We start from the raw sequence: 13,102 nt of genomic DNA, 5'->3' as shown, positions 1-13,102 counted from the left end.
ATTCAGGGTTGGTGCTGGGAGGAGGTGCGTATTGCTTTCATGTACTCCACTTTCATGTACAACTAACCATTTTAGAATAGATCTGGAAACACTACTTATTGGAGATTCCCAACTTCCACTGTTTTCATTAATCAATTATTAGGTATTACCCCTCCATTCACAACACTTGTGGCTGTTCATCTGCTCAGAGTAAAAGCCAAATTCTTTAGGATGCTTGTAATGCTCAACTAATCTGCTTATCCTTTACCTCCTATCTTCTACTACTCACTCACACTGGCTTTCTTGTTATTCCTCAAATATACCCAATATACTTCTAGGGTACTTTAGGGTATTTCTTCAACCAGATAGATATCTAAGTAACTTTCTCTATTTAATTAATCTCTTCACTTCTTTCAAATATTTGTTAAATGTTAACTTAATAATTCCTATCTTTGACTTCACCAACAGTCCTTAACTGTCCTACCTGCTTTTTCTCCTGTAGAACTTAATATCTTATAACTTACAATAAAATTTGCTTAATTACACTTGCTTTCTGTCTCCCTAAGAAAATAAGGCCCATGAAGGTAAGGATCTTTGCTTTGTTTACTATGATATTGAAAGCTTTTAGGACAGTACCTGTCACAATGTTAAGTGAATTCCTTAAAAGAAGAAACTATAAGAAGTAACTACAGGTTATTTTAGTACCTGTATTATTCATATATGCATAAAGTCGTAATAGTCCAACCACCTTCATAATTTCTTCTTTTTAAAAATATTTTTCACCCTAGCTAGTTTGGCTCAATGGAGAGAATGTCATCCCGAAGACCGAAGGGTCACAGGTTTGATTCTGGTCAAGGGCATGTACCTTGGTTGCAAACTCGATCCCAGCCTCAGTCAGGGCATGTACAGGAGGCAACCAATCAATGTGTCTCTCTCACATCGATATTTCTCTGTGTCTCCCCACCCCCTTCCACTCTCTCTAAAAATCAATGGAAAAATATCCTCGGGGAGTATTAACAACAACAAAAAAATACTTTTCAATTACAGCTGATATAAAATATCATATTACTTTTAGGTATACAATCTATTAAATTAGTCATTTACTATATACCTTAAAAAGTGATCACCCCAATAAGTCTAATACCCATCTGACACCATACATAGTTGTTACAAAGTTATTGACTATTTTCCTATGCTGTACTTGATCCTATATAATAAAGAGGTAATATACAAATTGACCATCACTCCAACAAACAAGATGGCCGCCCCCATGTGGATACAAGATGGCCACCACAAGATGGCCGGCAGGGGAGGGCAGTTGGGAGGAACCAGGCCTGAAAGGAAGGGCAATTTGGGGGCGATCAGGCCTGCAGGGGAGGGCAGTTAGGGGTGACCAGGCCAGCAAGGGAGGGCAGTTGGGGGGAACCAGGCCTGCAGGGGAGAGCAGTTAAAGGTGACTGGATCGGCAGGGGAGGGCAGTTGGGAACGACCAGGCATGCAGGGGAAGACAGTTAGAGGCAGTCAGGCTGGCAGGGGAGCAGTTAAGCATTGATCAGGCTGGCAGGGGAGTGGTTAGGGGGTGATCAGGCTGGCAGGCAGAAGCAGTTAGGGGCAATCAGGCAGGTAGGCGAGCAGTAGGGAGCCAGCAGTCCTGGATTGTGAGAGGGCAGTCGGACGTACTTCAAGTGGTCCCAGATTGGAAAGGGTGCAGGCTGGGCTGAGGGACACACAACCGCATGCACGAATTTCATGCACTGGGCCTCTAGTATTTTTATAACTATTTTTATTTTTTCCCCCTTACTTGATGAAACATATACAAAAAAGCAATGCTAAAAGCAATGTCAGAAAGTTTACTGCCTATGTTTTTTTTCTAGGATTTTTATAGTTTCAAGTCTTACATTTATGTCTTTAATCCATTTTGAGTTCATTTTTAGATATTGCAAAAGAAGGTGCTCTTGTTTTATTTTTTGCATGTACCTGTCCAGTTTTCCCAACACCAATTATTAAAGAGACTGTCTTTACCACATTGTATATTATTGCCTCTTTTGTTAATTGACCATATGGGCATGGGTTTATTTCTGGGCTCTATAGTGTTTCATTGATCTTTGTGTCTATTTTTATACCAATTTCATCTGTTCTGATCACTAACACCTTGTGGTATAGATTGAAGTCAAGTAGCATGATACTGCCAAATTTATTCTTTCTCAAAATTGCTATCGCTATCCAGGGTCTTTTGTGGTTTTGTATACATTTTTAAATTATTTGTTCTAGTTATGTGAAAAATTCCATTGGTATTTTTCATAGGGATTTCATTGAGTATGTGGGTTACTTTGGGTGCTAACCTTGCTTATTTTTTTTTATCTGTGAGCATAGTATATCTTTTTACTTACGTGTATCTTTTTTTTTTTTTTTATTGTTCAAAAGTTTGTAATGGTCTTTATTATCCATGAATGAGTAAGATCATGTGGTATTTTTCCTTCATTGACTGGCTTGTTTCACTTAGCATAATGCTCTCCAGCTCCATCCATGCTGTTGCAAATGGTAAGAGTTCCTTCTTTTTTACAGCAGCATAGTATTCCATCGTGTAGATGTACCACAGTTTTCTAATCCATTCATCTACTGATGGGCACTTAGGCTGTTTCCAGATCTTAGCTATGGTGAATTGTGCTGATATGAACATAGGGGTGCATATATCCTTTCTGATTAGTGTTTCTGGTTTCTTGGGATATATTCCTAGAAGTGGGATCACAGGGTCAAATGGGAGTTCCATTTCCAATTTTTTGAGGAACCTCCATACTGCCTTCCATAGTGGCTGCACCAGTCTGCATTCCCACCAGCAGTGCACAAGTGTTCCTTTTTCTCCACATCCTCTCCAGCACTGGTCGTTTGTTGATTTGTTGATGATGGCCATTCTGACAGGTGTGAGATGGTACCTCATTGTTGTTTTGATTTACATCTCTCGGATGATTAGTGACTTTGAGCATGTTTTCATATGTCTCTTGGCTTTCTGAATGTCCTCTTTTGAAAGGTGTCTATTTAGCTCCTTTGCCCATTTTTTGATTGGATTGTTTATCTTCTTTTTGTTAAGTTGTATGAGTTCCCTATAAATTTTGGAGATTAGGCCCTTATCAGATATGACGTTGGCGAATATGTTTTCCCATGAAGTGGGTTTTCTTGTTGTTTTGTTGATGGTTTCTTTTGCTGTGCAGAAGCTTTTTATTTTGATGTAGTCCCATTTGTTTATTTTCTCTTTAGTTTCCAATGCCCTAGGAGCTGTATCAGTGAAGAAATTGCTTAGGCATATGTCTGAGATTTTGTTGCCATTAGATTCCTCTAGTATTTTTATTGTTTCCCCTCTTACATTTAAGTCCTTTATCCATTTTGAGTTTATTTTTGTGTATGGTGTAAGTTGGTGTTCTAGTTTCATTTTTTTTTTTTTGCATGTATCTGTCCAATTTTCCCAACACCATTTATTGGAGAGACTGTCTTGACTCCATTGTATGTTCTTGCCTCCTTTGTCAAATATTAATTGAGCATATTTGTTTGGGTCGATTTCTGGGCTCTCTATTCTATTCCATTGATCTATATGTTTGTTCTTGTGCCAATACCAGGCAGTTTTGAGAACAGTGGCTTTGTAATACAGCTTGATATCTGGTATTGAGAACCCACCTCCTTTGTTCTTCTTTCTCTTGATCGCAGCAGGTATTTGGGGTCATTTTTTATTCCAGATGAATTTTTGGAGAGTTTGTTCTGGATCTGTGAAATATGCGGTTGGCATTTTAATGGGAAGTGCGTTGAATTTATAGATTGCTTTGGGTAGTATGGACATTTTAATGATGTTGTTCTCCCAATCCAAGAACATGGTATGTTCTGCCATCTGTTTATGTCTTCCTTTATCTCTTTTTTCAACGTCCTGTAGTTTTCTGAGTAGATGTCTTTTACCTCTTTAGTTAGGGTTATTCCAAGGTATCTTAATTTTTTTGGTGCGATGGTAAATGGGATTGCTTTTTTAGTCTCTCTTTCTGCAAGTTCACTATTGGTGTATAGAAATGCCATAGATTTCTTGGCATTAATTTTGTATCCTGCTACGTTTCCAAATTCATTTATTAAGTCTAATAGTTTTTTGATGTAGTCTTTAGGGTTTTTTATGTACAATATCATGTCATCTGGGAATAAGGACAGTTTTACTTCTTCATTTCCAATGTGGATGCCTTTTATTTCTTCTTCTTGTCTAATTGCAATGGCTAATACTTCCAGTACTATGTCAAACAGGAGTGGTGAGAGTGGGCATCCGTGTCATGTTCCTGTTCTTAAGGGAAATGGTTTTAATTTTTGTCCATTGAGTATGATGTTGGCTGTGGGTTTGTCATATATGGCTTTTATTATGTTGAGGTATGACCCTTCTATTCCCACTTTGATAAGAGTTTTTATCAGAAATGGGTGTTGGATTTTGTCAAATGCTTTTTCTGCATCAATTGATATGACTATGTGGTTTTTTTCTTTCAATTTGTTTATGTGATGTATCATGTTTATTGATTTGTGGATATTATGCCATCCTTGCATCCCTGGGATAAATCCTACTTGGTCATGGTGTATGATCTTTCTGATGTACTGCTGGATCCGATTTGCTAGGATTTTGTTGAGGATTTTGGCATCTATGTTCATGAGGGATATTGGCCTGTAATTCTCTTTCATTGTGTTGTCTTTCCCTGGTTTTGGTATTAGGGTAATGCTGGTTTCATAGAATGAGCTTGGAAGTGTTCCTTCCTCTTGAATTTTTTGTAATAGTCTGAGGAGGATAGGTTTTAGTTCTTCCTTGAATGTTTGGTAAAACTCCCCTGTGAAGCCATTTTCCCTGGGCTTTTGTTTGCTGGAAGCTTTTTGATGACTGCTTCAATTTCTTTCATAGTTATTGGCCTGTTGAGATTTTTAGATTCTTCCTGATTGAGTTTTGGAATGTTGTAGTTTTCAAGAATATGTCCATTTCCTCCAGGTTGTCTAGTTTGTTGGAGTAGAGTTGTCCATAGTATTTTTTAACAATCGTTTGTATTTCTGTGGGGTCTGTTGTTATTTCACCTCTATAATTTCTGATTTTGTTTATTTGGGTCTTCTCTCTTTGCTTCTTGGTGAGCCTGGCTAGAGGTTCATCAATCTTGTTCATCCTTTCAAAGAACCAGCTCTTAGTTTCATTGATTTTATGTATTTTTGTCTCTATGTCATTTATTTCTGCTCTGATCTTTATTATCTCCTTCCTTATGCTCACTCTGGGCTTTTATCGTTGCTCTCTAATTCTTTGGGATGTAGAGTTAGATGATTTACTACCATTTTTTCTTGTTTTTTCAGGTAGGCCTGTAGGGCTATAAACTTCCCTCTCAGGACTTCATTGTGTCCCATAGGTGTTGGCTTGTTGTGTTTTCATTGTCATTAGTTTCCAGGATGTTTTTAATTTCTTCTTTGATCTCATTGGTAACCCAATCAGTATTTAATAACATGCTATTCAGCTTCCAAGCGTTTGAGTATTTTGGGTTGTTTTTATTGTAGTTTATTTCTAATATTATGCCATCGTAATCTGAGAAGATGCTTGGTATGATTTCTATCTTCTTGAATTTGGGGAGACTTGGCTTGTGACCCAATATGTGGTCTATTTTTGAAAATGTCTCATGTGCACTTGAGAAGAATGTGTATTCCGTGGCTTTGGGGTGAAATGTTCTGAAGATGTCAATTAAGTCCATCTGATCTAGTGAATCATTTAGGATTGCTGTTTCTTTGCTGATTTATTGTCTAGAGGATTTATCCAGTGATGTCAGTGGTATATTAAAGTCCCCTACTATGATTGTATTGTTGTCAATCTCTCCTTTGATATCTTCCAGGAGTTTTTTTTATGTATTTGGGTGCTCCTGCATTGGGTGCATATATGTTTATCAGGGTTATGTCCTCTTGTTGTATGGATCCCTTTAGTATTATGAAGTGGCCTTCCTTATCTCTTGTTATGGCCTTCACTTTAATGTCTATTTTGTCTGATATAAGTATGGTTACCCCAGCATTTTTTTCATTTCCATTTGCCTGAAAGATATTTTTCCATCCCTTCACTTTCAGTCTGTGTGAGTCCCTTGTTCTGATGTGGGTCTCTTGTAGACAGCAAATATATGGGTCATGTTTTTTTATCCATTCAGCCACTCAATGTCTTTTGGTTGGAGCATTTAGTCCATTTACGTTTGAAGTTATTATTGAAAGGTACTTGTTTGTAGCCATTTTTATTTTTGTCCCTGTTTTCTTTCTGAGCTTTTTATTTCTTCTTTTTACACCAGTCCCTTTAGCATTTCTTGCATTGCTGGCTCGGTGGTGATAAACTCCCTTATCCATTTTTTGTCTGTGAAGCTTCTTATTTCCCCTTCAATTTTGAATGATAGCCTTGCTGGATAGAGTATTCTTGGATTCAGTCCTTTGCTTTGCATCACTTTGTAAATTTCCGTCCATTCTTTTCTGGCCTGATGTGTTTCTGTTGAGAAATCATTTGATAATCTAATGGGAGATCCCTTGTGGGTAACTTTTCGTCTCTCTTGCAGCCTTTAAGATTCTCTCTTTTTTCTGAACATTTGCCATGGTAATTATGATATGTCTTGGTGTGGGTCTTCTTGGGTTCATCTTGTTTGGGACTCTGTGTTGTGTGACTTTTTTCTCCCCACCTCAGCGAAGTTTTCTGATATTATTTCTTCAAATAGGTTTTCTTTTTTAAAAAATATATTTTATTGATTTTTCACAGAGAGGAAGAGAGAGGGATAGAGAGTTAGATACATCGATGAGAGAGGAACAAAAATCAGCTGCCTCCTGCACACCTCCTACTGGGGATGTGCCCACAACCAAGGTACATGCCCTTGGCCAGAATCAAACCTGGGACCTTTCAGTCCACAGGCCGACGCTTTATCCACTGAGCCAAACCGGTTAGGGCCAAATAGGTTTCCTAACCCTTGTTCCTCTTCCTGTTGTTCTGGCTCCTCTATTATTCGTATGTTGCTTTGTTTCATGTTGTCCCATAGCTCCCTTAGGCTCTCCTCCTGTCTTTTAATTTTTTTCTCCAATTGCAGTTCAGTTTGGGTTTGTTTTGTTTCCCTGTCTTCTAATTCGCTAATTCGGTCCTCCGCTTCTCCTAGTCTACTGTTGAAACTTTCAATGGTGTTTTTTATTGCAGCTATATCACTCTTTGTTTCTTCTTGGTTCTTACATAAGTTATTGAATTTTTCATCCATTTCTTTTTGATTCTTACATAAGTTGTTGATTTTTTTCATCTGTTTCTTCTTGATTCTTGCATAAGTTCTTGATTTTTTCCTCCATCCGGTTTATGCATTCTAGGACCCTTAACCGTTTGAGTCCCAAGCAGCGCAATTGCGCTGCTTGGTATTTCTCGACATAAAATAAAACAAGCGCTATCATGCTGTTTGGGTCTTTTCATACTCATTTAGAGAAAGCGCGGTTGCACTGTTTGGGATTCTTCGACAGTGTTTTTTCAATACCCCCTGGGACTCAAACGAATCGTATGTTTTCTCAACTCAAATGGTTAATCTGAATTATTTTTCTGACATGTTGCATGCCTCTGTTTCACTAAGCTGCTTTTCTGGCGAGTCCTCCTCTTTTTCCTTTGGGGGTTTCTTTGTCTACCCATGTTTGATCTCACTGATAGATGTAGATGTTGCGTCATTCAGGGGTTGCTCCTTGGGTGGCTGTGGCTCCTCGGGCTGTGGTTGCTCCTCGGGCGGTTGTGGTAGCAGTTGCTCCTCAGTTGGCAGCTGCTCCTCTGGTGGGTGCTGTTCACAGCTGTGGTGGCTCCTCTGGCTTGTGTGGGAAGGCTTCTCACACAGCTGCTGTTCCTCAGACAGAGTGTGTGCTGATCACGAGGCTGCTGTTCCTTGGATGGGTGTGGGCTACACACGCAGCTGCTACTCCTTGAACTCGGGCGGACTGCTTACGTGGCTACTGTTCCTTGAATGGGGGCTGGCTGCACACTGCTGTTTTTCCTCTGGTGTGGTGGGCTGCTTGTGGGGCTACTGCTCCTTGGACTTGGAAAGGTTGATTGCAAGTCTCCTGCTCCTCAGATGGGGTTGGGCTGCTGGTACTGCTGCTGCTCTTTTGACGGGAGTGAGCTGCACACATCGCTGCTCCTCCTCTCCAGGTGTCTGGTTATGTGGCTTGCTCTCTAGCACTTTCCAGGGGAACTCTGCCCTTCCCAGCTGCAAACTGTCTCACCAGCTGAGTATACTTCGCCAATTCGGGGGTGGATGTTATCTGTTTCAGCTGCTCATCCTATTTGCTCCAAGATAAGCCTTGGGATGCATCTGCCTATTCTGTCACCATCTTGTCTCTCCTATACTTTTTTTTACTGTGGCTAGAACTTGCAATACTGTGTTTAATAAAAATGGTGAAAGCGGAGATCTTGTCTTGTTCCTGATCTTAAAGAAAAAGCTTTCAGCTTGTCACCATTGAGTGTGATGTTAGCTGTGGGTTTTTGTTATGTTGTCTTTATATTGAGTTATGTTCTCTCGATTTCCACTTTATTGAGTTTTTATTCTATATTTCTTCTTGACTTGATATTTACCTGCTGGTTTTTTTTTTATAATTCTAAACAATCCTCCCCAAGTTTCTATACAGCCTATTTTTAGTTTTTATTCTTGCACACTTTAAAACTATGAAAGCCAGTGTTCTGGTTGGTTTTATTTGCTATTAAACTTACATACTTCCTTTTATGTACTTGCATAGAAGTATCTCCTGGTACATAAAGAGGAGACATGTTTTTCTTATTATTTTTCAGGCTGGGAATCTGTGTGTGAGAGTGAAGAATTAACCCCAAACCAGGACATTTGTGAAGCACAGTCATCCCAGAAGATAATAGTAGAATTTAAAAGCTGCGGTCTTGAGTACTCCAATTTGAGAGAGGAATGGAAATGTGAGGGCCATTCTGAGAGGCAACCAGTTAATCAGAAGTCATATTTCAAAGAAGAGACAGGTACTAATGAAGGAGCCCTTATTTATGAAAGAGGACAAGAATATAACAAATCTTGGCAAAGTTTCCATCTGATCACACTGCTTCATACACAACAGATAACTTCAAAAGAGGAGAAAGTACATAAACATGACACACATAAGAAAGGCTTTAAAAATAACTTAATGGTTATTAAACCCAAGAATATATATACAGAGAAGAAACTTTTGAAATGTAATGACTGTGAAAAAGTTTTCAGCCAAAGCTCATCCCTTATTCTTCATCAAAGAATTCATACTGGGGAGAAGCCCTATAAATGTGTAGAATGTGGGAAAGCCTTTAGCCAGAGATCAAATCTTGTTCAACATCAAAGGGTTCATACTGGAGAGAAACCCTTTGAATGTAAGGAATGCAGGAAAGCATTCAGTCAGAATGCACACCTTGTTCAACATCTGAGAGTTCATACTGGAGAAAAACCTTATGAATGTAAGGTATGTAGAAAAGCCTTCAGCCAGTTTGCCTATCTTGCTCAACATCAAAGAGTTCATACTGGAGAGAAACCTTATGAATGTATTGAATGTGGGAAAGCATTTAGTAATAGATCATCCATTGCTCAACACCAGAGAGTTCACACTGGTGAGAAACCTTATGAATGTAATGTGTGTGCGAAAGCATTTAGCCTTCGTGCATACCTTACTGTACATCAGAGGATACATACTGGAGAGAGACCCTATGAATGTAAGGAATGTGGGAAGGCCTTCAGTCAGAATTCGCACCTTGCTCAACATCAGAGAATTCATACTGGAGAAAAACCTTATAAATGTCAGGAATGTAGGAAAGCATTCAGCCAGATTGCCTACCTTGCTCAACATCAGAGAGTCCATACTGGAGAGAAACCCTATGAATGTATTAAATGTGGGAAGGCTTTTAGCAATGATTCATCCCTTACCCAACATCAGAGAGTTCATACTGGAGAGAAACCTTATGGATGTAATGTTTGTGGAAAGGCTTTTAGTTACTGTGGATCCCTTGCCCAACACCAGAGAATTCATACTGGAGAGAGACCCTATGAGTGTAAGGAATGCAAGAAAACCTTTAGGCAGCACGCACATCTTGCTCATCATCAGAGAATCCATCTTGGGTTGTCACTTACACCTAATTCTGTCAATCACCAAGTCCTATAGATCCATTATAAATATTTCAGGAATTTATATATTTTTCTCTATCTTTAATGTCACCCTAGTCCATTTCACCTGGATCACTGCCGTAGCTTTTCTAACAGGCTTTCCTGTATCAATTTTGCTTTCCTTAAATTTATTTCTCACCATGCACCCAAAATTATATTTTTAAATACATACATTACTGCCTCTAATGAAAACTTTTTTGGCTTATTATTCTTAATCTAACATCTACAGTCTTTAACATTTTCAATGAGGTACTTTATTATCTGGTTCTTATGGACCTCTCAGCCTTATTTTGTTTTAGTTTTCCTCTCTGGGCACTAAGCACTTCCCAGGATGAAAAGCTTAGATTCTAGAACATTATAGCTCTATCACTACTGTGTGTTATGTGGCTTTGAGTAATTTGCTTGACTTACCTAAACCTCAGGGTTTTCTTTAATTTCAAAATTGGGATAATAAAGGATACTGTAATTTAGAAATGTCTGAAATTAAATAGTGTATGTTGTAAATTGATACATATTAAGTAAGAATTTTGCATGTAAAGTACTTCATACAGTGCATTAAATATAGGCCACATTCAGTAAATGATAGCTAATATTTATTGAATGCCTATTTATACACCAGGCATTGTTCTACATAGTTAACATATATTAACTCACTCCTCATATCTGAAACAAGTAGAACATCCCTGGGAAGCAACCTAAAAATTTTATAACATAAGTGAAGTCTTTGTGCTCTAGGTGAGTAATCAATATATACACAAAAAGTAGCAGAAATATAACACTTATAACCAGTTTTAGGAAGTTTCCAGAGAGAATGAATTGGATAAATTTAATTAAAATAAAATAAGGATTTACTGAGAATTACAGAGCTTACATTTAGGTAAAAAAAAGAATAGAGGATCACAACTCTAAGCAATAACAAAACAAGATCCATAAACCTAGAAATTCATATTGTCCCATAAAAAGGCACCAGGACCAGGTAATTGTATGGTTGAATCTAGTTAATTTCAAAGCTTTAAACTTTCACACTGTAGGAAACAAGCATAATATTTAGAAATATTTTTTTTATCCAGTGATTATAAAATTGAATTTAAGAGAGGACTTAGAGAAGAAAACTACATATATATGTATTTCATTCATTCAGTGAATATTGGACAGCTACTATTTGCTAGGTACTTACACTATTATAGGCATGAGGAGACAATGATGATCAATACGAAGACCATGTTCACATACAGTAAAATTCCAGAGGCTGGAAGGGTTAATACATAAATATAAGCATAGATTTCCACACTCAGAAGATGGAAGAATAATGAAGTAAATTAAGAAGTATTATATAGTCTAGACCAGTGATGGTGAACCTATGACACGCGTCAGAGGTGACACACGAACTCATTTTTTTGGTTGATTTTTCTTTGTTAAATGGAACTTAAATATATAAAATAAATATCAAAAATATAAGTCTTTGTTTTACTATGGTTGCAAATATCAAAAAATTTCTATATGTGACACGGCACCAGAGTTAAGTTAGGGTTTTTCAAAATGCTGACACACCGAGCTCAAAAGGTTCGTCATCACTGGTCTAGACTCTAGACTGAAGAGACTGAAGATAACAAAGTTACCAGTTATTCCTACTTCACAAATTCATTGCATTTTGAACTAAAATTTCTGAATGGGCCTTTTTGCCATTTATTTTCACAACTGTGTTCTGAAATTCATCTATGAAGTATGAATTATTAAGAATGGGAAGAAAGTTTTTGAGAATGATCTGTTTGTAGAAATTTTGCATATGATAAAAATGGTTCACACCAGTAAAGAAAGAATAGATTCCAGGATGGTATAATAATTGACTATATGCATCACTAGTAGTAGGGGTAAAGTAAATAAAACCACAATTAACTATTTCAAGATCATCACATTGACAAAATCATTACATTGCTAATGACTTAAAATATGTACAACATTGGAATGTGAATACAGTTGTATTTGGAAGTAGTTGTGCTTAGAATAATTAGGCAATATCTAATAAAGTTAAGGATGTGGATATTCTGACCCAGCAAATCCACTTAAACCTCTATAGCAAGCATGTCAAACTGAAAGGTTAACACGGGCCAAATAAACAAGGTTTAAGCTTGTTTATTTATGTGGGCAGTAAAAAAAATGCTTCAATTTTCATAGAAATGCAGGTTTATTTCAATAGAGACATGCTGAATACAAAGGGCTAAAATGAGTAATCATTAACATAAAATAATAGAACATTTTAATAAAAATATTTTTTCTTGAACATTAACTTACCAGACACCTAGTAACTGCACAAATTAATAAGTGTAATGCAAATAAACCTATGTTTCTTATTCTCCGAAAACAAAATATTTCCTGTTATGCTCACCAAACAAGTCAGTCCAAGACTAATGACATGGCAATTGGCTGCTAAAATATTTGCTGCTAGTATTAGGAGAGAAATGGTGCACCTGCATGTAAAGGTGAGCAAGGGAAATGAATGCAACACGATTATAGCAATCAGTCATTAGCGTACGTTGTAGTTCGTTATTAATAATTATGTATAACAGGATATTGTAAAAATTAAATTACAAAATTTTTACTAAAACGTTTCGTACATACCATTATATTGGCTGGGCCGCAAAAATATTCATTGTGGGCCACATGTGGCCTGCAGGCCATGATTTTGACATGCTTGCTTTATAGAATCTGTCCTCAGGTGTTCAGGGACATGTACTTGAAAATCCATTTCAGTATTGTTTGTGAGAATGGAAGTTGAAAGTAACAAAATAACCCAAGTTAAAGTGAATGAACTAGATATACTTCTATCAACATGGACAAATCTCAAAAACAATGAAATTGAATCAGAGCATTTTGTATAACATGGTACCACTTATTTATATAATGTGCAAATCAACACTTTTTTTCCTGTGCTAAATACCATATAGAAATAGTTTAATAGCATT

The 13,102-nt window shown here is 37.3% G+C and overlaps 1 protein-coding gene across 2 annotated transcripts in view; it reads left to right on the top strand.

Moving 5' to 3' along the window:
- Positions 1-10,580, top strand: part of ZNF570 (zinc finger protein 570) — a 45,754-nt gene extending 35,174 nt beyond the window's left edge. For both annotated transcript variants that reach the window (XM_070398431.1, XM_070398432.1), the window contains exon 5: positions 8,783-10,580. In XM_070398431.1, coding sequence (XP_070254532.1) covers positions 8,783-10,137 — 1,355 coding nt within the window. In that variant the 3' untranslated portion in view covers positions 10,138-10,580. The remainder of the gene's footprint in view (positions 1-8,782) is intronic.
- The last annotated feature ends 2,522 nt before the right edge of the window (positions 10,581-13,102 follow it).

The sequence above is a fragment of the Myotis yumanensis genome, unplaced genomic scaffold (genome assembly GCF_028538775.1).
Source record: "Myotis yumanensis isolate MYYU_CA2020_CCGP unplaced genomic scaffold, mMyoYum1.0.hap1 SCAF_18, whole genome shotgun sequence".
NCBI classification, from domain to species: Eukaryota; Metazoa; Chordata; class Mammalia; order Chiroptera; family Vespertilionidae; genus Myotis; species Myotis yumanensis.
The sequence above is the reverse complement of the archived record's forward strand: the minus strand, read 5'-3'. Positions and strand labels throughout refer to the sequence as shown.